Source organism: Neopsephotus bourkii, unplaced genomic scaffold, assembly GCF_033783945.1.
Source record: "Neopsephotus bourkii isolate Nb327-2 ecotype Australia unplaced genomic scaffold, CSIRO-AGI_Nbou_v1 NB_832, whole genome shotgun sequence".
Taxonomy (NCBI): domain Eukaryota; kingdom Metazoa; phylum Chordata; class Aves; order Psittaciformes; family Psittacidae; genus Neopsephotus; species Neopsephotus bourkii.
The window spans coordinates 3,387-27,534 of NW_026901328.1; the positions used below are offsets into that span (position 1 = coordinate 3,387).

General features: G+C 42.9%; 1 protein-coding gene across 1 annotated transcript; it reads left to right on the forward strand.

Annotated features, from left to right (window-relative positions):
- Window positions 1–381: 381 nt before the first annotated feature.
- LOC133213481 (prostaglandin F2 receptor negative regulator-like) lies at window positions 382–16,106 on the forward strand (the record flags this gene model as incomplete). The annotated part of the gene is made up of 3 exons (XM_061355706.1): window positions 382–807; window positions 6,791–7,210; window positions 15,955–16,106. Coding segments are annotated over 3 exons (983 nt in total), but the record flags the coding sequence as incomplete, so codon positions are not given.
- Between the last annotated feature and the right edge of the window lie 8,042 nt (window positions 16,107–24,148).

The following is a 24,148-nucleotide window of genomic DNA, read 5'->3' on the forward strand; positions in this document are numbered from 1 at the left end:
CAGAAGGTGACTGCCTGAGATGAAACTGGACCCACATGGTGGGTTCTCGGGGCTAGGCCTAAAGAAGGGGATGATTTTACTCAACAAAATCTTAGTCTTGATTTTTCTGAAATGGTGTGACTAGACATACAAAATAGAAACTCTTATTCAGAAATGCGGGCCTTGGGGTACTTTTGTCAGACTGGTGTAAGTCTGAGAGCTCGAGTCAAAGTTCACAGTACCCATGTCTTGTAAGAAAAATTCATGTTTTGACATTTGGCTTCTAGCTCATGTACTTTTGCAGAAATGATGTTAGAATTTAGAAATATCTCTTAATAAGCTCTGGCACTTTTTCTCATCTGCTTGTAGTGTCTAACCTCTTCTGGGTTTCCTCTCCTGCAGAGCCAGACTATGAGGTGTTTCTGAATGTCTCTAAAACACCCAACTTTTCAGATGACCCCACAGAGCTCAACTGCAGGATCGCAAATGCACAGGACACTGAAGCAAACATCCGCTTCACGGTTTCCTGGTACTACAGACAACGCCTGCGCAGTGATGATGTGGTGAGAGCGGAACTCATGGCCATCATGGACGCAGACTGGACTCTGCAGCTTGGGGACAGGAGCAGAGAGCGAACTCAGAATGGGGAAATTATATTCTCTAAAAAGGCTGTTGACACCTTCAGTTTCCGAATCCAGTGGACTTCAGAAAACGACAGAGGGGATTATTTCTGTGTCATCTCTGCGTGGAGCAGGCACCGAAACAACAGCTGGGTAAAGAGTAAAGATGTGACTTCTGCATCTGTCAGCATTTTCTGGGCAACACAAGGTAGGAATCTCGCACCTGTTTGCTGAAAGCTTGCTAATGGGCTTTGGAAATGGGTGCTGTGTTATAAAGAGTATAAAAAGTACTGCATAGCGTAAAGGCCTCTTACTTGTGGAGGGAAGTAACTACTTAATAGCACTCACCAGTTTTATGCAACAGTTTGGAGTGGAAGTGCAAAGCAGAGGTGTGTCAGTCAACTTGTGCTGAGACTTCCAGGAGCCAGGCTGTCATTGTGGCAGGTGTGGCATCACTATGCTGGGGTCATTGTACCCTTTCATTACTTGGAGTGTTACGATCTCTATAGAATGCATCTTTCTGCTAGCAACATGGTTGTCTTGAGGTGAAAAGAGGAATGTCACTCACTTTCAGTCTTCTCTGTTTGTCTGTTTGAGGTGGGGTTTTTTCTCTTTCCTATAAGTCCATGTTTAGAACACACTTCTGAGGAAGTTCATGAGCACAGTAGTACCAGATAGACCATCAAAAAATAAGTGGGTGACAGAGCAAAGTAATTCAGTGATTTGCATGGATTGGGGCTTTTTCTCAGGCTGAAATGAGCTAGCTCAGGCATCCACAGGCAGAGAACTTTATTTCAGAGACAAGTATTTTGAAATCAGTTTAGGGATAATCCCTAATCAGCAAACTGGAGAGCTTCTGCTGTGATTCTGCTTTAGTGGAAAGAGAAGTGGTGAGCTGCTTGCTCAGTGTCCACTTCATCCACAGAATGGTCCACAAAGGTCTTTTCCAACCTAGTTGATTCTGTGATTCTGTGTTGTTTTGGGGTTTCTTTTTTCCTCTGAAGCTGACTTCTCCAGCAGCAATGAGATCTCTCATTAATGCTGAATGCTGGTCACCATTCAGTTGTTGTGGCATAACACAGAGCGTGTATGTGCATGCATGTATAATGGTTCGTTGCCTTTGGAACAGCTAGGAAGACCAGCTGGAGTTGAAAAGTCTCAGCCTGTGTTGACATTTCTGAGGGAAAACAAACCATGGCAGGTGTGAACATTCCCTTGTTTCTGGTTTTATTCCAAAAAGGCTGCTGATTCTGCAACACAAATGTAAATGTTATAGTCTCCATGCTGAAAAATATGTTTTGTTGGCAAAACTCAGAGTTGGGAGATTTAAGATCTGAAAGCGAGCTCTCCTACAAGCACTTTCTCCTCCTGAAAAAGCATGTTATATGTATAAGGGGGGTAGGAAAATGATATGAGGGTTTGATTTCCCCTGCTGCTTTTCCACTCCTCATGCACATCCTCCCTCTCCCCCACCAGCTTTCAGCAGTTGCCTTTCTCTGCATGCCCTGTCCCTTTCCATATCCTATTTATGTGAGCTCTGGACTTGGCTGTGAGCCCAGTGCTGTAGCCAGCAACTATGAAGGAGTTAATCGGCTGCTGCCTCTGCTCTCTGTTGTTTTGACAAGCATCTCTGGTGATTTGAGTCCCAAACTGCTCCCAATGCTTGTAAAAGTGAGCAGCCAGTTTGCCATGGGTTTGCCTAAGGAGACAACAGAAACTTGCCTCTTCCTTAGATAGCTTGTGCCTACATAGAGGCTTTTCTTCCCAACAACTTTATTACTTGCATTCTCTGTGTTAATTTTAGAGCAGAGCTCCAAGGACTTCAGAGAAATCTCACTTTGAAAAAGGCTGGTTTTGATAAAAGAGCAATGGTTTTATGTTGTGTTGGTGGGTCAGTCAGCACAGAGGACATTTGGGATAAGGATGCCTTTGCTTGAAATGTAAACACCATGTGAAGATGTCAGTCCTTTTTGTGTGTTGTATAAGAAGTTGTATATTTGCCAGTTTTGAGCTTGAGAGTTTTTTTGTCATCTTTTTCTATTTTGTTCTATTGGGACCAATAATGCTCACATCTGTCTGCTTACTCAGCTTCACAAATGCAGCCAATTGCTATCATAGATCACCATTGATTTTGATATGGTCTGCCTGATTTGTTTCTTCTGTTTCACTCCCTCATTTTACCCTCTCCCCTGCCAAGCTGACAAAGAAAGCATCTTTATATCACCTCAAAAATGAAAAGCATCAATTATGTTGTTGTTTTTTTCTTAGAGTACAAACTCCAATCAGTAAAAAAAGGGGCAAAGGAAGGGAGGAAGACTTTTTTGACTGGCTGTGTAGATGAATTTCAACCCAGAAAAGAGTTCAATAGTTTAAGAGATAATTCTATTTACTGAGTGCGAGTACTGCCTGCTTTTAAAACACAGTTGCTGTTTGCAGTGGAATGCAGAACTGGTGCTTTTTTCCTAAACCAGTGTTTTCAACTTTAATTCTGCATGGAATTCTTTGCAAAAGAGAACATTATCTTTTAATTGAAATTCTAAATCCCAAAGGATTATTTGGGGTTTAGTTAATACTTCTGTCTTTAACTTACAAAGTAATTGTATTTAACATAATGCTACTTGTGCTAAATGCTTGCCTAGGCCTTCCCATAACATTTAATTGGGAGTAAGGGCATCTTAATCATTCAGAAAGCCCTGTGAATAGAAAACAGGTGATATGCCTACACCCATTTGACTTAACCCTTGCTGGTGTATAACACACTGCATAGTACAGACAGGAAGCTCTTCCTGAGCAAAAAATTCCCATATCCATTTCGTCAAGCTGCCAGGTGTATGTGCCGGTTTGGGTGCAGAACAAGAAAGTTCTTTAGTAGGTGTACAAACCCCAGTCAGGGGTGGGTTGGCTCCTTATGCCCATTGTCTGCATGAAGGTGAAGTGTTCATGTGCTTTGCTTGGCAAGGGAGCAGACCAGTGAGGGTGGTCTAGTTGTGTGTGGGTGTGTGTGTGTGTGTAGCTGTTGGGAGCACCATTGCATTGTATATACACGTGTCATCAGGCTGTAGTGCAGGCCTTGGTGTGCCTGTTGTATTTTCAGAGCTCTTAGTATCAGGGCTTCTGGGGCTACAATTATACCTCAGGTTGTTGTATAGCTGTCTCCTACAAAAGCAAAGCTGTTATTACCTTAATGGCTGTTACACTCTCTGTACTTGCAATCTGGTTAGTACACTGGGGGATGAAGAAGCTTTTATGAATATTGAGATGGTGGTACCAGAGGCTGCTGACGATGCTAGGATCTGAGGTTACTGTTAGCCATGGCCATCATGCTACTTTTCTGACTTGAGTCAGTGGAGTGCAGGGAACATGTTTGCTGTTTCCTAAAGCCTTCTTGCCCTCATAGTTGTTAGGCTTCTGTAGCGATTTGAGTGGGTTAAATTAGGTGAAAACTCTTTTTGGTCACTACTCAGGAAGTACTCTTGAAACTGAGCATGCAGTTTGTGGTAGAGAGCAACAGAAGAATTATAGTGTGGCTCGACTACTTGAACTGGCCACTGTTGGAAGACAGAGGCATGCATTGCCAGGCTCCAGAGTACAGCTTATTACTCACATTTTATCTGAATCATTTGGCTAGGATTTCTTCTGCTGCTAGCCCCCTCTTTTGGAGTAGTGCCCAAACGTTATGTTTTGGGTATGGTTTACTTAGGATCTCTTACCTTACCACTTTCCAACATAAACTGCAGATTGCAGCCTTCTGTATATGACCAACTACGGTGTGTCTGATCGTGCTTTTCATTTATGGGGTTTTACAAGGAGATAAGACTCTCTGAGGGATTACAGGCATGTGTGCAGTGGGGGCAAGTGTGCAGAGCAGCGATCAAGGCAGACATTGTTTTCTTGGCAATTCTTAGAGTAGAAATGAGATCTTAAACTGTAGTTCTTGGAGGAAAATGTTTTTGATCTCTTTGGCCCCTCTTACATTATAAGATCTGATGGATAGTTTCTGTTAATATAGGAAATATGAAGAAATTTTTCTTTCCCACTTAACTTTCCTTGCAGATTACTGTTATTTCTAAACCAAGTGCCATATCTTTGGTCTCTTTTTCTCGTAACATGCAGAGACAACTACTTGCTTTTCTAGGTAGGGGTGATGGAATGCTAATTTCATCTGCTGCTACTGGAGAACAGTTTTGGCAAGTTGTCTCTTCTAAGCTACATCTGTACTGCTATGATCATGTAGAAGTGTTTGTCTTAAGCACATGTATGACAGACCAAATGCAAGATTTCTTTTTGGTGTCTAGGTCATAGTGCTCTGACATGAAAATTGACAGCACAAAGAATGCTTGCATCAGGAGGAATTTTTGCCCAGAGCCTTCTCATAAGGCCTATAAAGCAGCAATATGCAGCAGGAAAGTACAGCTAGCTGTTTTTTCTGTTTTTGGAGCAAAGTATAATTGTCTACTATATTCCTAAAATATGTGGCAGCCTGATCTGTGCTGGCTCCTAAATGTTGCAACCTTGTGAAGAAGGTGATAGCAGAATCTCATGGACACATAATGAGGAAAAAGTGGATTTGAAGTCTAGAATCATAGGCATGACGAGCTCTCTCACAAGGGAGTGGAGAATGACTATGTGTGCAACTTCAGTTGTGATTGTACCCTGAGTGCTTAAATGTGCCATTCTTGTATTCCTGCTTAGTGGGTAGAAGCATGATGGCACTTTGGTGTGGAGTATCAAGTAATTCTGTGCTCAGCTAGACTACTAGAAGCAGCTCAGCCTTCATCACTCCTGGTGTTTCTTAATATAGCTTTGTGCTGTGATCTGCTTTATACAGTACTGATTTAAAGTTGTCATACCCAGTTTCTCATCTTGTGGGCTGTGTTTACTCATTGTGAAAACTGCTGCTTGAAGGCAAAACACTGCGAAATGTAATCTTGACAAGTTATCTTTGTTGCTCTAGTGGGGAGGACATAAATATTACTGCATTTACTTCAGTTTTGGGGGATGTGTTGCAATCTCACCATTGCTTATTTCTCTTTTCCTGAGAAGTTCCACCTTGCATGAAAGTGATCTGTGTAGTTTTTTGTTTAACATGTCTACACTTTTTTTTTTTTTTTTTTAAATAAAGGGGAGAAGGGAAATTATGATGCACCAAAGTAAGTCCAGAAAGTCTGACTGGCTGTATTTTTGCAACACTGCTACTTTGAGAAGTGACTAGAAGATACATATTATGCCTCAGCCCTCCCTCCCTTGGGAAGAACCTGGGTCTGCAGGGTGCCTCTTCATCACAGTGCCAGGAAACAAGCAACTCCCTTTTATTTATCTGGTTCTGATTTCAGTCAGTCCTCATATTCTTCCTGTGAGCTTGTATTTCTTGTGGCTTGAGGCTATGCTCCTAGATGTATAATTTTCTCTAACCCTATAATTAAGGGATTCTTGGGGTTGAGGAGCTGGCAGACTTCGGAGAATGCTGAAGAAAGGGAAGGAAATGAAACAGTTCCTGGCATTCTTTATGCCAAACAGGCTGTTGGGAAGTATCAGGGCTTCTGGTAGGTTTGTACTCGGGTGAATACATGAGAAGCAAGAGAAAAGAACATGGAGATGGAGGTGGAGGTTTACTGAACCTTTCTCTTTAGATGCAGAGGTGTGTGTATATGGAGGTGCTGGGGATGGAGACTTCTGTTACCACCAACTTCTTTATCTTGCAGTTTCAGCTAATCTTGGGAGTTCAGCTGAGTATGTCTGTATTGCTGTTAGGTTTTTAAGGGAAATAAAAGAAGCTACGCTAATTGTTGCCATTCAGTTAGTGGCAGTTTTTGTCACTAGTCACGAATACTCTAGCAGTGTCTTCATCCAGTGTAAAACTAGGACTCTAAATCTTATATGACTAATATCTTTACTTTTGAATAAAAAAACCCTGGAGGTCCTGTCATGCTGTGACCTGTGTATTGCATTAATTGTTCAGTATTTGGTGTTTGTTCGAAATCTTGCATCTTGACCCAAACTGGTGTGTATACTGGTGTACGCATGCGGTTGAGTAGCATTCTGGGATGTCCATATGTGTTAAGATAAACGTGCTGGGACTTGTCTGTACTTCGCTTCTTTGTAATCTTTTGGATTGCAAGTTGCTGCAGAAATTTCTGCACATATTTATTGTATTAACCCCTCTTTTGCGGCTTATTTCCTTCCCTCTTCAGATTACACACTCACAGTGGAGGCGGTGAAATTGAAGCCATTCTTTGTAGCAGGCCACACCTTTGAGATGACATGCAAAGTGTCTTCAAAAAACATCAAGACACCACGCTATTCCGTCCTCATTACAGCTGAGAAGCCACTAGCAGATCAGTCGAATCCCAACGGAACTACTCGCATCATCTCTTTGAACCAGGATTCAGTAGTGAGGCTGGAAGACTGGACAGACCAGACTCGTGTGGATGGTGTGGTGCTGGAGAAGGTCCAGGAGAATGAGTTCCGCTACAGAATGTATCAGACCCAGATTTCTGATGCTGGGCTCTATCGCTGTGTGGTGACTGCCTGGTCTCCAGGTGGTGGTGGCATGTGGCGTGAAGCAGTGAATGGCTTATCCAACCCTATCCAGATAGACTTCCAGATGTCAGGTTGGTATAGAATCTGGCAGCGGTGTGTCTGAGACAGAAAGTCTGTCTCTGGGAAATACCTACTCTTTGGAACATGGAAGGGGTATCCAAATGGTATGATGGCTGAGAGCTATGCCTATCTCTTTGGTGGTACTTGTGTCCTTTGTGCTATTGCTTGTTTACAGAAAGATGTTTATTGACTTCACTGTAGTCATAACATGTGGCTTTTTCTTTACTAACGCAGTATTTATGGTCCTTCAGGTTCAGAGCTGGTTCTTGGTATGGAATAACTGCTGCCACATTTGCCAGCTTTATCACTAGATTGCTGTTAGGTAGTGGCTGCTCTGGAAGAACACTAATATAAACTGGATTTCTGTTCCAAAACAGACTTGATCAGGATAGCAGTAGATTACCTAAGCACACCTTCTTGTTGATGCAATTGCAGAAAATGGGCAGGTCAGGACAACTGTAACACTTCAGTAACATCTCGGCAAGTGTATCCTGACACTGGAAACCCTTAGAGGCCCTTTGTGGCTGGATTACAGAACTCCACAAATTGGGATGAATGTCAGTACCCAGCGCTAAAACCCTAACCCTTCAGCTTGTAGTGAAGCCTACCTGTTGAGATTCTTCTAGACAAGTGTGCTAGTCCTGGTATATTTTTGCGGGGAGGTAGAGAGAGACAGCATTGGTTTGGATCATTGGAGATGCATGTTAACACTGACTTCTTATTGTGTGGGAGGGAGTGCCTTGGAAGTTGTTTTTATAACAGTGGTGCACTCTCAGCGTAGCTCAAAGGTGCATTCTGTGCTGGAGCTCTGTAGTTAGCTGCTTTATCTCAAACCTTCTGCACTCACCCATTGCTATTCACAAACACAGCCTGGAAGAAGGTCTCTTCTCACATCCTTTGTTCTTCATATGAGCTATTCCACATGCTTATATTCTATTCTTATAACAGCACTATAGGGCTTTTAGGAGATGTATCTATAACTAGGCAAGAACAGCCTGACTTACAGTTGCATCCATAACTAAGGCAATTATTCTGTATGAGGTGACTTCTGAAAACTGAACTTCTTTATACTAGGCACACCTGGAAAAGGACAAGGGCTGAGTGTAGGGGGACAGCCTTGCAGTGAGGACATCACTGTGTTGTGATGTACCTGGGTCAGGCACAGTGAGAATGCAGCATTTGCAAAGGGGCGATGCAAGAAACCAGCAAGAATGAAATCTGTTCCAGTCCCTTCTAAACCCTTATGTGGAAGCTTTCTTACACAAAAGTGGTATGTCTCCCAACATTGCTTGTGTGATGTCACTTGGAACTCCCATCCAAAAAGTTTGGTGGGATGCTATTAATATCCATTGTTCAGAGAGAAGCATGGGAGCTATGCAAGGGAGAGAAGTGTGCATGTTGTAGTCTTGACTTCTTTTTGCTATCACACTCCCAGCCTCTTCACTCAGATAGGATTTCTGGAGTGGAAGAAAGGGAGGCAGTCCATAGAACTGCCCTGGGAATGTGTGAATTCCAGTAGTAGTGCTGGAGAAGGGGGGAGGGATGGTCCTGAAACCCTTGCGGCCTTTCATCCCAAGCACAATTTACTGGAGAGCTAGTTCCCAAAATAATCTTGGCATGTGTTAAAATCTGGCTTGGAATACCTTCCTTTCTTCAGTTGATAGATGAACTTCATGTCCTTCAGTTGTTGCTCAGATATCCCTGCTGGGCATTCATCTCTAGGCATGATGAGGTCACATGCTGAGCACAGAACGGAATAACTGTGAAATTGTTATTTGGACAATTGTTTGGAATCAGGTATACAAGACAGAAGATGTTTTGTGGGTGTGTTACTTTGGTTTTGTTTGCTGAGATACACTGTCTCTGATGCAAAATGAGACTGAGTCAGGGAGCTGGAGTTAAATGGCAAAGTTGTGAAGCAGCTACAAAAGCACAGCTCAGATATCACACCTTCGTCTTGCATCCTGTGGTCCAGGCAGCTGTCAGACTTGTTCTTCAGAAAAAGGAGTTGGTGCCAGATTTTTCTGAATGGGAATGGTGAAACTGCTGAGGTAGCTAGTGGTTTCTGGGGAGAATGAGAGGGTGCCCAAAATTGGAGGGAAAATACTAACAGGAAAAGGTCAGAAAAAGCAACGGCATGCAGCTCTCCATGCAACTGTAAAAGCTCGGGAGCACCGCTCTGCTAAATCCTGAGTTAAAGGGAGGGTGATGAGTAGTTTATCCCTAATAGGGAAACTATTAAGTCAATTGCACTGACTTCTGGGGTTCTCCAAGTGTAACAGAAAGACATTTTAACTGTGGCTGCTGGAGAGGATATAACAAGGCAGTAATTTGAAAACCCAGAAGGTATTTCAGTCTCCTCCATACTCTGAAGGCCTGGACTTAGACAGCATTTTCAACTTGTGCCATGGGAGATGAAGTGGGGAGGTGATACGTGTAGAAGCAACATTTTCAGAAGAAGAAAGCTCTTAAAGGGCTTTACATAAAGCTTTTAGTGGTCAGAGGAATTTCTCAGTTGGTTTTATTGATTCTCCTTTGATGCAGGGTGGGGAAACTTGTTAGGGTTGGAAATCCTTCCCTCCAGTTTGACTGCCTCCCAGATCTCAGAGTGATGTTTCAAGGAGAGTTTTTCAGTGTGCACATGCATTGTGCAGTGTGATCTATTTGAATGGCAGGAGGCCTGTAAGCTTTTTATGTATGAGCTGGGGACTCCGCACATGAAACTTCTGTATTTCCTGCCACAATAGCCTTGAAATGTAGCAGTGCTCTGAAATATTTTTCCATGAACATCTGTGGAAAATGTCTTGCTCAGATTCTTTCCAGTCAAGGCAGAGCGTGCTGGCTGCAATCAGAGATCTCCTCTCTTCTTTCTCCACTTGCTGTTGCAGAGGGACATATTTATTCCGTTTGGTTAATGGCCTGAAATGTTAATGTAAAGGCATTTGTCAAGTAGGTGGGAACTTGCTTGAGATCAGAGTGCTTATGTAATGCAGGTCTGTGCACAGCTACCTGCAATCAAATGGCTCCAGCTGACTGCAGCTGTTTAGTTTGTTTTGGGGGTGGTTTGTGTGATTTTGCTTGTTTGTTTGTTTGTTTGTTATTTTCCTGGCCTCAAAATATTTCTTTGGCATTTTTCCTTTTAATTTTCTATCCCGTTTTCCCTGAACCCAACAACCCAGATTAGTGTTCAGAGTGGCTTCACCCACTATATGCTCACAGGGATTTCCACAGAAGTGACTTACTTTCCTTTGAGGATAGCAGAGAGAAGGAAGCTTTTAATCTGGTATTGAGAAGTTTGTTGTAAGAGAGAGCAATTTGGAGCTTGGCTGTGCTCTGAACTGGCTTTGCTCTGTGCCATTCAGCAGAGGGTAGAAAGCTCTGGAAAGGCAAAAATAAAACTTTAAGGGAAGTGTCTCAATGAAATCTTCAACTCTGGATTACATCTGCACATGAGCTCATTGCACAGCAAGTTCACTTTGGATGAACCTGAGATAAACTTAGAGCTGCTGGAAATACGAGCTGAGTTGTGGTGTTAAATTTGCAATTAAAATGAAATGATGCCCTGCAGTGACCCCATGACTTACTCAGTTTCAGGAAAGGAGAATAGAAGGATTCGTAAAGGAAAGAAACCTTGATCATGGAAATGTATAAAGAGCAATACAGCACAAACTCTGACAAGAAAGGCTGGTATTTTCCTGCCACTGTTGATAGGTAGAAACATGCTTTGTCATTGTGTTCCTGTGTGCATTAATTTGTGGCTGGAATGGAAACCACAGACTAAACTACTGGGGGCTTCTTCCAGTAACAGCTATTATGAGGCTTGGGGTAAAATTTGTTGGGGATCAGCCCCATGAAGAAGCAGGGAGAGGGCAGAGAGCTGGAATAGTGGGGTGAAGGTGCTCATTATCTGGAGGAAAGCAGGTCATGGGATTCTCAGTTCAAGAGTGAATGATTTGGTGCCAGGGCAGATATGAGTAATATTTTGGAAGACAGAACTTGTCGGTTGCATCAGGCTTTTTACCTGTTGTGGTCAGCAGTGTTGGCTGACTCCAGATGGGGAAGCTGCATGCAGGGACTGCAGTCTCCTGGCTGGGTAATGGACTGGGTGCAGGCATCTTGAATGGAGCAGCCTGTTCTAGATCTCTGTCAGTCAGGTTACTTGACCTTTCTATGTTCTACTTTACTTGTCTGGAAAATAAAGGCAGCTTATGTCTGTAAAGAGAAAATAGCTTATTTTTTTTTTTTGCAGAAAAGAGCTTGCTAAAATGATACAGAAAAGATCAAAATGTCACCTAGGACCTAAGTAATTGGATCTCTACTATTGTTTCTCTTTAAGCACACCTAGATTTGTACTAGTAAACTTCTAACTTTAGTTTTTTTACTTTGTTTAAAATACAGTGTTTTTCAAGCTTTCAGAAGTCAAGAAATGCTCGGAAAACTTTTTACTCCTCTCTTGACTGCTGATGCTTTTAATATAGAATTGTTAATACTTTAATAAAGAATAAAACTTGTTTTACAAGCTGTATCTAAGCTTACTTATTGGCTTAGTTTAAATCAAAGATCTCAGCAGAAGACTGCAATCTAGGGAAAGTGTCATGATTAAGCCCAGCTGGTAACTCAAAAACATGCAACTGCTTGCTCACTTGCCCTCTTTCTTCCTCTCCAGGAGAGGAGACGCAAAAGAATGTTTTGGGTTGAGGTAAGAACAGTTCAGTAACTATAATAAGTTATATATATAAATATATATATATAAAATATATATATATATCTATAAGAACCCCATGGGTTGAGGTAAGAACAGTTCAGTAACTATAATACAAACCCCATCAGTTTGTGAAAGAAGCCACAACACTGCACCAGCTACCAAGAAGGAGAAAAATGACTGCTATAGCTGAACCCAGGACAGGAAGGTTGATGCTTAGCTCTTATAATTGAAAATGCTGGTTTGTTTTGTAAGTCTGTGCCCTTTAGTTTCTGAATTAACTGAGGGCTTATCTTCAAACCTGAAGTTATTAAAACCCAGTTATTTCTCAGCTTTCGAAGTCCTGAGTAGCTTTCCTACGCTTAACTTAGCTTTGTTCTTGATGAGCTTTACAGTCATGCTTGATCTGTCATCCTGGCAATTTAAAGTAAATTCTGTTTTGTTTATTCTCCTGAGTGACCAGTAGGTGCCAATAACAGTATTTCAAACTGTTAAATACAAGTGGTGAGGTGAGCAAAGGCACATCATCCATTAGCTCTAAAGTTCTATTTTTCTCAGTGTTAATGTAGCATGAACTCAGATCTCATTGAGGGAGAGCTCATGTTACGTCCCCAGACCTTTGGATGCTGCCAGTGCTCGAGTGTGGCGATGCCGAGACCAATGTCTGCTGGGAGCTGCCTGTTATCACATGCCTGCATCTGTAAGCTTAAGGTTGAGGTTTTTCTGGTTTTGTTTTTGTCTTGGAGGGTAAAAACTTAGGAAAAGCACTTCTGTTTTGTGTGCCAAGCGCTGTTTGATAGATCTAGATCCAGATCTTGAATACTGTGGTGTAATGAGGGGTGGAAAAAAACCCAAACAGGATCCACACTGCAGAAGGCTTTTGTGGCACATTGTGACCTCTCTCAGAAGGTCTTGAGGAGCCTTGAAAATGTGTCTGGAATCATCCTGTTTGCTCTCATGCTGTTTTTTGCCCAGCTGCTTTTCTTGAGCCTACAGTAAAGCAGGTGCCCAGTTAGATAAAGTAATGGTTTTGCTAGTAACCCACTAACAAATACTGGTTTGCTGCTGCTTTTGCTGGAGATGGGCATATAGCTGATTCCTGGTTCTCTCATCTTGTTGCCAGACAGCTTCATCTGAAGCCAGATTAAATTGTTTAAGCTGGGGACATAAATCAGACAAGTTAAAAGCACTGGTCAGTTGGGTGTTTTTAAAATAAAAGCAAACAAATGCAGAACCTTTCTACAGAGAAGGGTGGCATGCAGATGACTTTCAGTGAGGTATTATAGCTGTGTTATAGTTTAGGTCTAAAAATAGTTTTCTCTCTTCAGCTGGAGAGGGGAAAAGCACAACACTTGACACATTTCTCAACGCTGTTGAAATCCAGTTTTTCTAACACAGGGCAGTGATTTCTCCCTGTAGGTACAGATGGTAATTTGCAGGAGATGTACCCTAATAGGGAAGTAACTGTGGCTTACCAAAGGGAAGTACATTTGTGAAATGACAGAGCAGCTGCTGCCTAGCAGCCTTCTTACAGTCCAGGAAGCTTCGACTCTTCATGTGGGAGGCAGAGTAGGGATGCATTTGGTGAACCAGAACTGAAGAGTGTGTAGGGAGTGCTGCATTACCATGATACATGGCTTTTCCTGGCTGAGTGACCAAACAAGCTTAGCTTTTACCCTTGTGACGTTCAATGTCCAGGAATGCTCAGACTCCCTTCTCCATTAGTGGTTTGTTGGCATGCCAGTGTTGAAGCCAGTGTCTGTTGGATGTAGTAGATGCCTGGATTCTTAAACTAGAAATAAAGCCTGAGAAGTCCTGTCTATATGTCTGTCCTTGTTTACCCTGCCAGGGCAGAAGTGAGGCACCCCATCCTTAGCTTGATGAATTTGGGATCATGCAGTTCATTTCAGCATCTAGCCAGAGCACAGGCTGTTTCCTGGAGTAGAGCATGTCCCACATTCCTGACATAATGTCGCCTCAGTTGCTGCTGGGACTTAGGCTAGACCCTGAGCTATAGACAGTACCAGGTTTATTGCGGTGCCAGTTTGCCATTGGTCAGTGCAGCAGAGGGTATGTACTGTGAATGCAGGGATGTTCCTGGCAGAGTCTGATAGTCTGTTTCTGTTGCTGTGTCACTTCACACGGCACTTGAGGGTTTTGTGGTTACAGCTGGCTGGAGTGCCTTGGTCCATGCTACCTTTAAACTCCTAGGACCTTGAATTTCTTTCAGCACAACTCTGAAGAAGATGATGGGAAAATATGGAAAAATAAATGTATATATGTAAATATATATATATCTATGCAAGTAATAGATCAGCTGCAACAGGAATATGGTTGGGTATGTGTGTGTGAATGTCGGGAAACAAATTGAATTCACATGGGAGAAATTTGGACAGAGGCTGAGGAAGCAATCAGATTAATCTCTCTCCATTTCCCCAGAAAAGGATCCCATTGCGCTGAGCTGCAGCCTGCTTGTGAAGTCACTACTGAGCTGAACTTCAAAGTATTCTGGGTCTCTTTATTTCCTTAGATACGTTCTAGCATAAGCATGTAGGAGTCTCATATGGTAGTCCACATGTAACCTCTACTGCATCTCTGTCACTCTTGTATCCTTGCTTGGTGGGGTAATTTGCAATCTTAATTTATGATAGAGAGGACTTCTAATGTCAAAAAGGTACAAACCTCCAGGATTGTATATTTGCATACTTCCCTTATACACAAAGTACAACTGCTTCTGGGACAGCAGAGAGGGCTGTCAGAAATCTATGGTATAACAAAAAGCAGCACAATTTCCCTGTGGAAATTGTGGGGGGAATTTTGGAAGCCACAGGATTAATTATTGCATTGTAATTCATTTCTTAGTGTGCTGTGTAATCTGTGCTGACCAAGACAAGCCAGGCCCTTGTAGTCTAGAATAGTTTCACCAAAAATGACAGCTGTAGCTTCACAGAACATCCAAGTTTCTTTCCAGAGCCTCAGTCTGGAAGTGGTGTGATAAGTACGTTCAGTGTGGTGAGTTATCAGCATAGCTTTCCACAGAAACATGTTGGGAGGGCAAGGGTCAAGTGGGGTGTCTTGGATGATTTCCTTAAATGTTCTCCATCAAAAGCCTTGCTTGCCATTGATCTTCAGTGGATTTGAAATTTACAGTTCCTGTACTAAAACAGTAACATACAAGAGTGGAGGAGGGCAAATCTTCCAGCAGCTTTTTGTCCTCCCTTTTTATTCTGCTTGTTCCAGAGGTAGCTGAGCCAGGTAATGATAGCAGCTGATGGATTCTAGAAAAGGTAAATCTGGCTCCCAAGTTCCTTCTTGAGTCCATGGCCCCTTCCTCCAAAGCCACCATTAGCATAAGCTTTCCTTCTTGCTACTTGCCTCATTTTCTTTGTTTTGTAGAAAAGTCAGTAAGGGTATTTTGACACGTGCTTCAGTTTCTGCCCCGTGAAATAGGCAGTGCTATCAACATTGGCATATCTGAGCAGTTGTGGTTTTGTTAATTTTACACCAGAGATGTAGTTGTTGTCAAAATTTGGGGAAGTTTGGGTTAAGCACCTCAGAAGTCAATGCCCACGCATTGTTACGGTGTTAGAGCATTTCACAGCAGCCTAATAGTTTTCATCAATATCATCACCACATTGCAGCTGATGGAGTTATTATATGTTTAAGCTTTGAGACATCTTCTGCAGAAGAAGCTATCTGCGGCGGAGCCTGAAGGAAAACCCAAGGAAGTGTTATCAGATGCACTTCTTGTGTTGTCTGTGTTTCAGTTCTGTATTGTTAAAATACTGAACTGTGAATTTTGCTCTAATGTGAATTCCTATCAACAGCCCCAGCCAAAAAGATCCATGTTGGATTAGCCTGAAGACCTGGACTCTTGTGCTCTTACAGGAGTCATCAGTGGAAGACTGGCTCTTTTTGTGCAAGACAGTAGACGCCAGGTTTGGGCAACAGCTTCTGTGTTGAGTGACAGGTCTGCCAGTTTGGGTACTTTGTCTTAGTGTAGGAACACTGAATAAAAACCTGTTGCTAACAATTGTGGTTACTCTTTTCTAGGTCCCGTATTTAATGTCTCGGTGCATTCTGACAACCCGACAGTTTACCAGGGTGAAGTGGCAGATTTGTGGTGTATCATCACAGCAGAAGGAATGGCACTGGAACAAGGTATTTTGTCAAAATTATTTTACTTGTAACTCATTTACCTTCACCAAGCAGAATAATGCCAGCAATAACAGCTCGTGTCCTTTAAGTGCGGCTGGAGAATGGACAGTCAGCATTGAAAAAACTGTAGAACTCAATAAATACAGGAGAGCATGTTTGCTTTACACAACCCAATTTAAAACAAGGGGGTTTGTTTCACTTTCTGGGTGGAGGGGCAGAAAGTGTTCTTGCCCCTAAACCCCTCTGTGCTATCTGTACCAGCTGACCTCACTGCTGGCAGTCTCAGCCTACAACCACTAGGGCTGTGAAAACTGTTCCTGTTCCCCTTAATGGGAAAGGAATTGTTAAATCCTCTTGGGAGAAAATGGTCATCTGTAAACAAATCTTAGTCACTTGGCCAGTCAGCTTCATAATTCAGAGTTAATTTAAGGCTTAATATATATCTAAAAATCGCAATAATTGCAGCCTAATGTTAAAAATGAATGTTTATCGCTGATGCCTTCAGAGGTGCGCATCCTTTTTTGTGTGGAAGAAGAAACAAGGTGCATAGTTGCTATGAAGAAGATAGCAGACACTTTAAAGGCAAATTTTTTGAAGAGCTGAAAAGTACAGAGAATTTCTCAAAGCCTAGCTGCTTTTCATCACAGTGCTGTGACAATAACTAAGTTTATTATGCCCTAAGTTCAGAGAGAGATTAGGGTTTTTTTTAAGTCATTCCCTTTCTCTCTATATATATGAATATAAAAACCTATTTAAAATCTATAAATATATATGTAAATATAAATATATATACCTAAATAAAAATGTCATGATTCATGTGAAACTTAGAAATCTACACATAAACCATGTGCAGAAAAATACTACTTACAGTGTAGTAGCTGATGAGATGGAAGTACCAAGCTTGGTAAAGAACCATCACTTTGAAATTCCTAGGTGCCTGTTTTGCATTAAATCTGAGTGTAGTGGGGAAGCAATTTGCCAGATTACAGTTCTGTTCTGCCTGTGAAAAAAAATGTAGAAGTCTGTAGATTGTATTATCAAAATGCTTGGTAGTGAGAAAAAGGCTGAGTAAACTTTGTCAAAAGATTCATAGCCTGGGATGTTGGACACAGTAAGCAGCGTTGTATCCCAGTACCTGTACCTCAGTCTGTCCCGTGGCTTCTGCTCAGCAGGAAGCTTCTTCTAAGTTGAGGTGTGCCCAAGCTCTTACAGGTACTGTTGTAAGGCAGTACCCAAAATGGCTGGCTTCCTTTGCAAAACGCTATTTGCTGGCAGGGAGCCGCTGCTGCTTCTGCTGGTGCTTGACAGCTAAAATAAGCTTAAGGTTGCCTTGTGAAAGAGGCATTAGCATCCCTGGCTCACTTAAAACTTGAAAAGAGGCTACTTAGTAACAGTGGGGCTCTCAGTGCTCTGTTGCATTTGGGATTGTAATGGTTTTTTGTGTGTTTGGTAGCTTGAGATGGAGAAGAAGTACTGACGAGGTAAGAATAATCAAAGGGATCAAAGTAAAAAGATGTCCTCTGGAAGGAGTTTCTCATCAGCACAATTACCTTTTAACTGGGCAGCTTTGTAAGGGTTTGTGGTTGTCTGTTGAATTGATGGATGATGCCTAGACTTGGAAATAATGCTGTTTCCAACGCCTGTAAGCAGCCAGTGCAGAGTTTTAAATGTCAGCACTGCAATCTGTTCCATAAACAGATAATGTCATCTAGAACATGGCAGATGTCTGCCTCTTTGTGGTTTTGGGGAGTGGTGGAAATTGATTCTGTTTGTTTTCAGTTGGGGTTTTTGGGGTTTGGGGTGGTTTTTCATCTGTAATGGAGCAAGATGAGGCATAGGCAGCAGATATGCCTGGAATTAAGTGTAACGTTGTAGGAGATTTTGAGGGAAACTTTCAGTCCATGCTCTGAGCCTCCAGTTGCTGAATGAGGAGGATTTGGGGCCTAACCAGCCATTCTGTGCAGAGAAACCCTATCTGTACCTTTCCCATGGGCCTGAGAAGCTGACCTCTCTTCTGTTCTTGCTAGCCCTCTGGATGAGACTGGCAGAAGAGCTGCAGGGAACAGCTGGAATCTGTGCAACAGCTGTAGCATGTTCAGATTTCCCTTGTCAAACTTCTTGTCCTTGAGCTAGAGAAGGTACTAGAGCAGTGGGATAATGGAGCAGGTTAGGTGAAGGACCTTAAGGGCTCATATGATAACAAATACATGTAGTTCCTCAGTAGTTCCATATTCCCATTTATCCCATCTTAGATCTGTCTCTGTGCCGACTCAGTATCACAGTTTAATTCACAACTAGAATGGAGAACTGGCTTTTTAAATTAGTGTGAAAATAACAGGGGCTGTCTCATTCCAGTGGGAAAATGAGGCACATTGTTAGGGAAAGCCTATACCAGGTATTTGCATAAACAGAGCAAGAGTTGTCAGCATCTCCTAGAAAACAGATGACAGGAGTACAGACATGGTCTTTCCATTTGGGAATGTGGTGAGAAAGGAGAGCAGAGCAATTGCATTTGAATATGAGTGGGCAAGATGCCTTTAAAAGGCCATCTGCTCTTCTGGTGCAGGGCTGTGTTTTGGGCCCCTCTGTTGAGCATAGAAGGATCAGGGAATTTGATAGGATATCTTGTTTAATGCACATCCAAAACACGTTGAGCACAGTTGGTATTCCAGCCAGCTCTGCTCTTGTATACGTAAGCACTCAACTTTGCAAGCATGTATGTGGATCAGTATGTATGCTTCGTGTAATAAGCTGACAGGTGCTACCTCTTCTCTCTTTTGCATACACAATCAGAAAAATAAAGTACTTCCAAGGAGCTGAGGAAAAGTTAAATCGCCTATTGTCATTGTCAGTACCCTTCTTCACTGCAGTTAGATTGATCCATTTGTTTCTAGAAGTGTTACTTATGGGTTGGACTTTTTGGCTGGTAGAGGTAGTTCACAATACACTGTGTGTGTTTCTGTGTACCCACCCTGTAGGAAACTTTCAAAAGGATGGGAAGGGTTTTAGCATGACTGCTGTGTGCTTTAATTTCCTCTGCTTCTTTGAGACCCTGCTGAAATGGAGTGTGCATTACTAAGCTCAGTACATGGCAGTAACCTCTCCATCTAACGAAGCGCTTCTTTGGCTTGGCAGCTGTGGTTGGTGTTTTGAATTGATATGAGAGGAGTATGTGTGTGTCGGGGGAATAGTAGTTCTTGTGTGTCTTGAAGATACAAAAGCTGCTTCTGATATTTCTGTTGAATACACATTTTCACAAATGATCTCTCTAGACTTCCCCAGTTACCCCTTCTTGGGTTATGTGCTTAGGGATTTAAAAGTATTACTTACTGTGCCTGAAAGGAGATGGTTATTTTTATCTGCTTCAGACAGATGCAGTGGGCACTCTAGAGAATTTAACAAAACCAGCTTGTTCACCTCTTGTATGGCTTGAAGTGGTTTCCTCAGCTGTCTAGGAACCCCTATTCAACCTCATTTAAATGTAGTAAGCAAAAAGGGTCTCAAAATTGTGATTCAGTACTGTAACAAGATGCCGAGAGAGCTCCATTCTAAGCAGTGGAAGTGAATGGTTTCTGAAAGCTGGTCTAGAAACAGGATTCCCTGTTTTGAGGAGTGATTGGCCAGGGAAGCAGCTAAGACCCAGACAGCTTAGTCCTGTGTGTCAAATTGAAATGTGCATAAGGATGTGCTTTACATATTGATGATCCTCACTAACTGGGGAGGGGAGGAAGCATAGCGTCACTATTATTCTGCTTGCAGAGCTCTGAAGGGTCCAAATCCTCGTGCTTTGTTCCTTATGAAGTGAGCTATGTTGCATGACCTGAGGACACTGAGTCCTTGATGGACTTCTGAGCTTGGCACTGAATGTTATCCTTTCCTGTAATATGGGGCACTTTGTCCAGATGCCCTATAGTACTTACAACATTGTAGAGCGTGGAAGGAACCAGTGAAAGAAACCTATGTAGTGTTAAGTGTGAGTGTGGTTCTTGTGGTTTGGTTTGGTTTGGTTTTGTAAATCTGGGACAAAAACTGTGAGAGTGACATGTCAACGTTGATGCAAGGTGTGTGTAGGATGCTGCAGATGCTTTTGGGAAACCTAGTGTGTGACCTGTTTTATGTTAGTAAAGCTATATTTATTATCACTTGAGAGATGCTAGGCATGTTCATCATTGATCTTTAGAGAGCACCTGATTTATGTCATAGGTTTGCTAAATTTTCTGTGGTTTTATTGCATGAAAACCAGAGATATATTGAAGCAAATCAGATGACTTTGCTGTATTAAGCTATTTCAAGGAGGATAGCAACTTGGAGCCATATCCTCCCTCTGACTGTCTGTAGTGAGTCACTAATTGCACACTATGTATACTGACTAATAAAATATGTTGGCATAATACTGTTGTCCCATATTGTAATTACAGAAGATAGATTCAGCTTTTTCAAAATGACAGCAAGTGCCTGCACTTGTCTGTGTATGTGGAGGGAAAGGAACCTCAAATTAATTGGAACTGAAAAGAAGGAATTCTTTAGAGATAGCAAGTTGCCTGGGAATCTGAAGGCTAGGTTATTTCTTTTTATATCTAGACTTACTGTTTAAACCTTTTTTAGCCTGTGCAATGGTGTGTTCAGAACTTGGCCTGAAAGGTGTCTATAGGCTCCTATCATATCTGGAAATACAAGAGCTCATGGCAGTCTTGGTGATCTTTGGAAGGAATTGGTTGTTCCCAACGTGCCTGCCTGTGGACCACTGTTATTACCGTATTTGGTGTAAACAGGCAGCATAACAAAGAATAGTTTATAGAAACAGAGCTCTCTCCAGTAGAGGCCCTGTTTCCCACAGAGGGTTGGATGAGTACACAAAGCAGAAGTCAAAGTTTGGTCCTGTTAACTGAATATATGTTTATGGTAATTTTTATTAACATCACTTTCAAGAGAAGGCCTCTGCCAAGTAAACAACAGTAGTATTTGTAGTATGACAGGCAAGAGTGATTGCTGTGAGGTGTGCTGGTCCACATGACTTATACTGACCCCATGTAGGGCTGGGAGATCTACTCCTGCTGTAGGGCTGCAAAATAGGCCAGGTGCTCTCCTGAGGCTCTGTGCTGTCACCTGGAGCACCTGGCTAAGGCAGGAAATTGGCTCTTGTTCCAGAAAAAAGCTTGGTCATCCAGCATCTCTGGTAGTAACATCTGCTGTCTCACCTTTTTTTTTGTTTTGAAGAAGTGTGTAAAACCAGCACACCTACAAGAGAGTTGAGTATACCCTGAACGGTGGGTAATTTTCTGTCTGCAGTAAAGGGGAATGTTCTGCCTGGCCAGCTGATGCTATACTTCACATAGCAGAGCTGAGGATGTCCCTTTACTTTACTTTTAAAATACCATTTTAAAGTTCCCTTCTTTCCTGAAGTGTTAACTTGCCTGATGGAGGCTGAAAAATCATTTGCTGTTATACCTGTAAAGAATTTGAGTACAGCAGCAAGGTTTGCAGCAGGTTTAGGGCTTTAATTTTAACATTAGCCTGGAGCTCAAATGTGAAAATTTAGAGAAGAGCAAGCTCAATTAGAAAAAATAAAAGTTTTAAATTTCAGGTTGTTAAAACTGTATTTTTCAGAGGTCTCAATACTATCAAATGGAGGTTTGATACATTGCCAAAGTCACTGGGGACTGCCTTTAGTTGTGAAACAAGAGTGTCGTGGTTTAACCCAACCAAACAGCTTGTTCACTTACTCCCAGTGAGTGGTGCCAGGCGTTAGTCCGCCCCCCCCCTTCCCCAGGGGCTGCCGCCCCCTTTCCCCGCTCCCAGAGGGGTGGGGAGGAGAATCGAAGGAATGCAACTCCCACGGGCTGAGATAAGAACAGTCTAGCAACTAGTGTACAATACGAATCACCACTGCTACCACCAACGACAACAATGATAAGAGAAAACAGCAAAGGAAAGGAGTACAATACCACGCGCCGAACCACCAGTCCGACCCGGCCGACCCCCTCTCCTTCCGGGTCCCTCCCAGTTCCCCCCTCGGCATGACGTGCTGTGGTATGGAATACCTCTTTGGTCAGTTTGGGTCAGGTGTCCTGTCTCTGCTTCCTCCCGGCCTCCCCTCCTCCCTGGCAGAGCATGAGACTCACAAAGTCCTTGGCCAAACCAAAACATCATTTTTATCAGCTTTGTTCCCAGCCCGAAAGTCAAAACACAGCACTGCACCAGCTACCAAGAAGGAGAAAAAATGACTGCTGCTGCTAAACCCAGGACATTATCCACCCCTTATTCCATACCATTCACGTCATGCTCAGATCCTACATTTTCAATATACCATCACTCCGATCTCAGTGCACTTCTATCTTAGTGCAAAGACTAGTCCCTATAAAGCTGCTGATTCCATCTGGTCCATGATGTCAGGCGCCATCTCTTGTAACAGTCTTTCAGAACAGGAGAGGCCGCGTGCAGTATTGGGTCGTTGCCTGCTGATGCTGATCATTCCCTTACTGTAGAACTTGTCTGGTTCTGTCAAAGTTCGCTCTCTCTTGGGATGATGGTTGGAGGGAAGTCAGGGCTAGTCGCTGGTGGCCTGAAGACATCTGGTTGATGGGCTATTAAAGTATTACACAGCAGGCAACAACATACAATTAAGTTCATTGGCTGTTTTCCCCTAAAATTAAATCCCCTTGAGGTACACATCGGACTTCCCCATCATCCTGCATTACCCACCAAGTGTATCCAGGTCCCTGAGCAAAAGCAATCCCACGAGTGGGTTTGCCTTTACTTGAAGCAGGAATAACCCAGACTGTCTTCCCCAGCAAATTCTTCATATGCACCACAGGAACTTTGTCCCCCTCTACAATATGTAAAAGTTCCGATTGGGCTGGGCCAGCTCTGTTGGCAGATCCTCTAGTGTTGACCAACCAGGTGGCCTTTGGTAAGTGTGTATCCCAATGCTTGAAAGTTCCCCCACCCATTGCTCTCAGTGTAGTTTTTAACAGCCCATTGTACCTTTCGATTTTCCCAGAGGCTGGTGCATGGTAGGGGATGTGATACACCCACTCAATGCCATGCTCTTTGGCCCAAGTGTCTATAAGGTTATTCCAGAAATGAGTCCCGTTGTCTGACTCAATTCTCTCTGGGGTGCCGTGTCGCCACAAAATGTGTTTCTCAAGGCCCAGGATAGTGTTTCGGGCAGTGGCATGGGGCACAGCGTACGTTTCCAGCCATCCGGTGGTTGCTTCCACCATGGTAAGCACATGGCGCTTACCTTAGCGGGTTGGTGGCAGTGTGATATAATCAATCTGCCAGGCCTCTCCATATTTATACTTCAGCCATCGTCCTCCATACCAAAGAGGTTTTAACCATTTGGCTTGTTTAATGGCAGCACATGTTTCACACTCATGAATAACCTGGGCAATTAGTGTCCATTGTTAAGTCCACCCCTCGATCACGGGCCCATCTATATGTTGCATCTCTGCCCTGATGGCCTGAAGTGTCATGGGCCCACCGGGCCAAAAATAATTCACTTTTATGTTGCCAATCTAAGTCCATCTGAGCCACTTCAATCTTAGCAGCTTTATCCACTTGTTGGTTGTTCTAGTGTTCCTCAGTGGCCCGACTCTTGGGTACATGGGCATCTACATGACGTACCTTCACCACCAGGTTTTGCACCCGGGCAGCAATATCTTTCCACAGTGCAGCAGCCCAGATAGGTTTACCTCTGCGTTGCCAGTTGCTCTGCTTCCATTGCTGCAACCACCCCCACAGGGCATTTGCCACCATCCATGAGTCAGTATAGAGATAAAGTACTGGCCACTTTTCTCGTTCAGCAATGTCCAGGGCCAGCTGGATGGCTTTCACCTCAGCAAACTGACTGCTGCTGCTAAACCCAGGACAAAGAGATAACCAGCCTGTCTAAAGTAGTATTACAAAACCGAATGGCTCTAGACATGTATTGGCATCACAAAAAGGGGTTTCTTCCATAATCAATGAAAGCTGTTGTTCCTATATAGACCAAAGTGGCAGAATTGAAACAGATCTGACGGAAATTTGGAAACAAACTAAGATACTTCATGAAATGGCCATGGATGACACTTCCTGGGGTTTTGAAGAA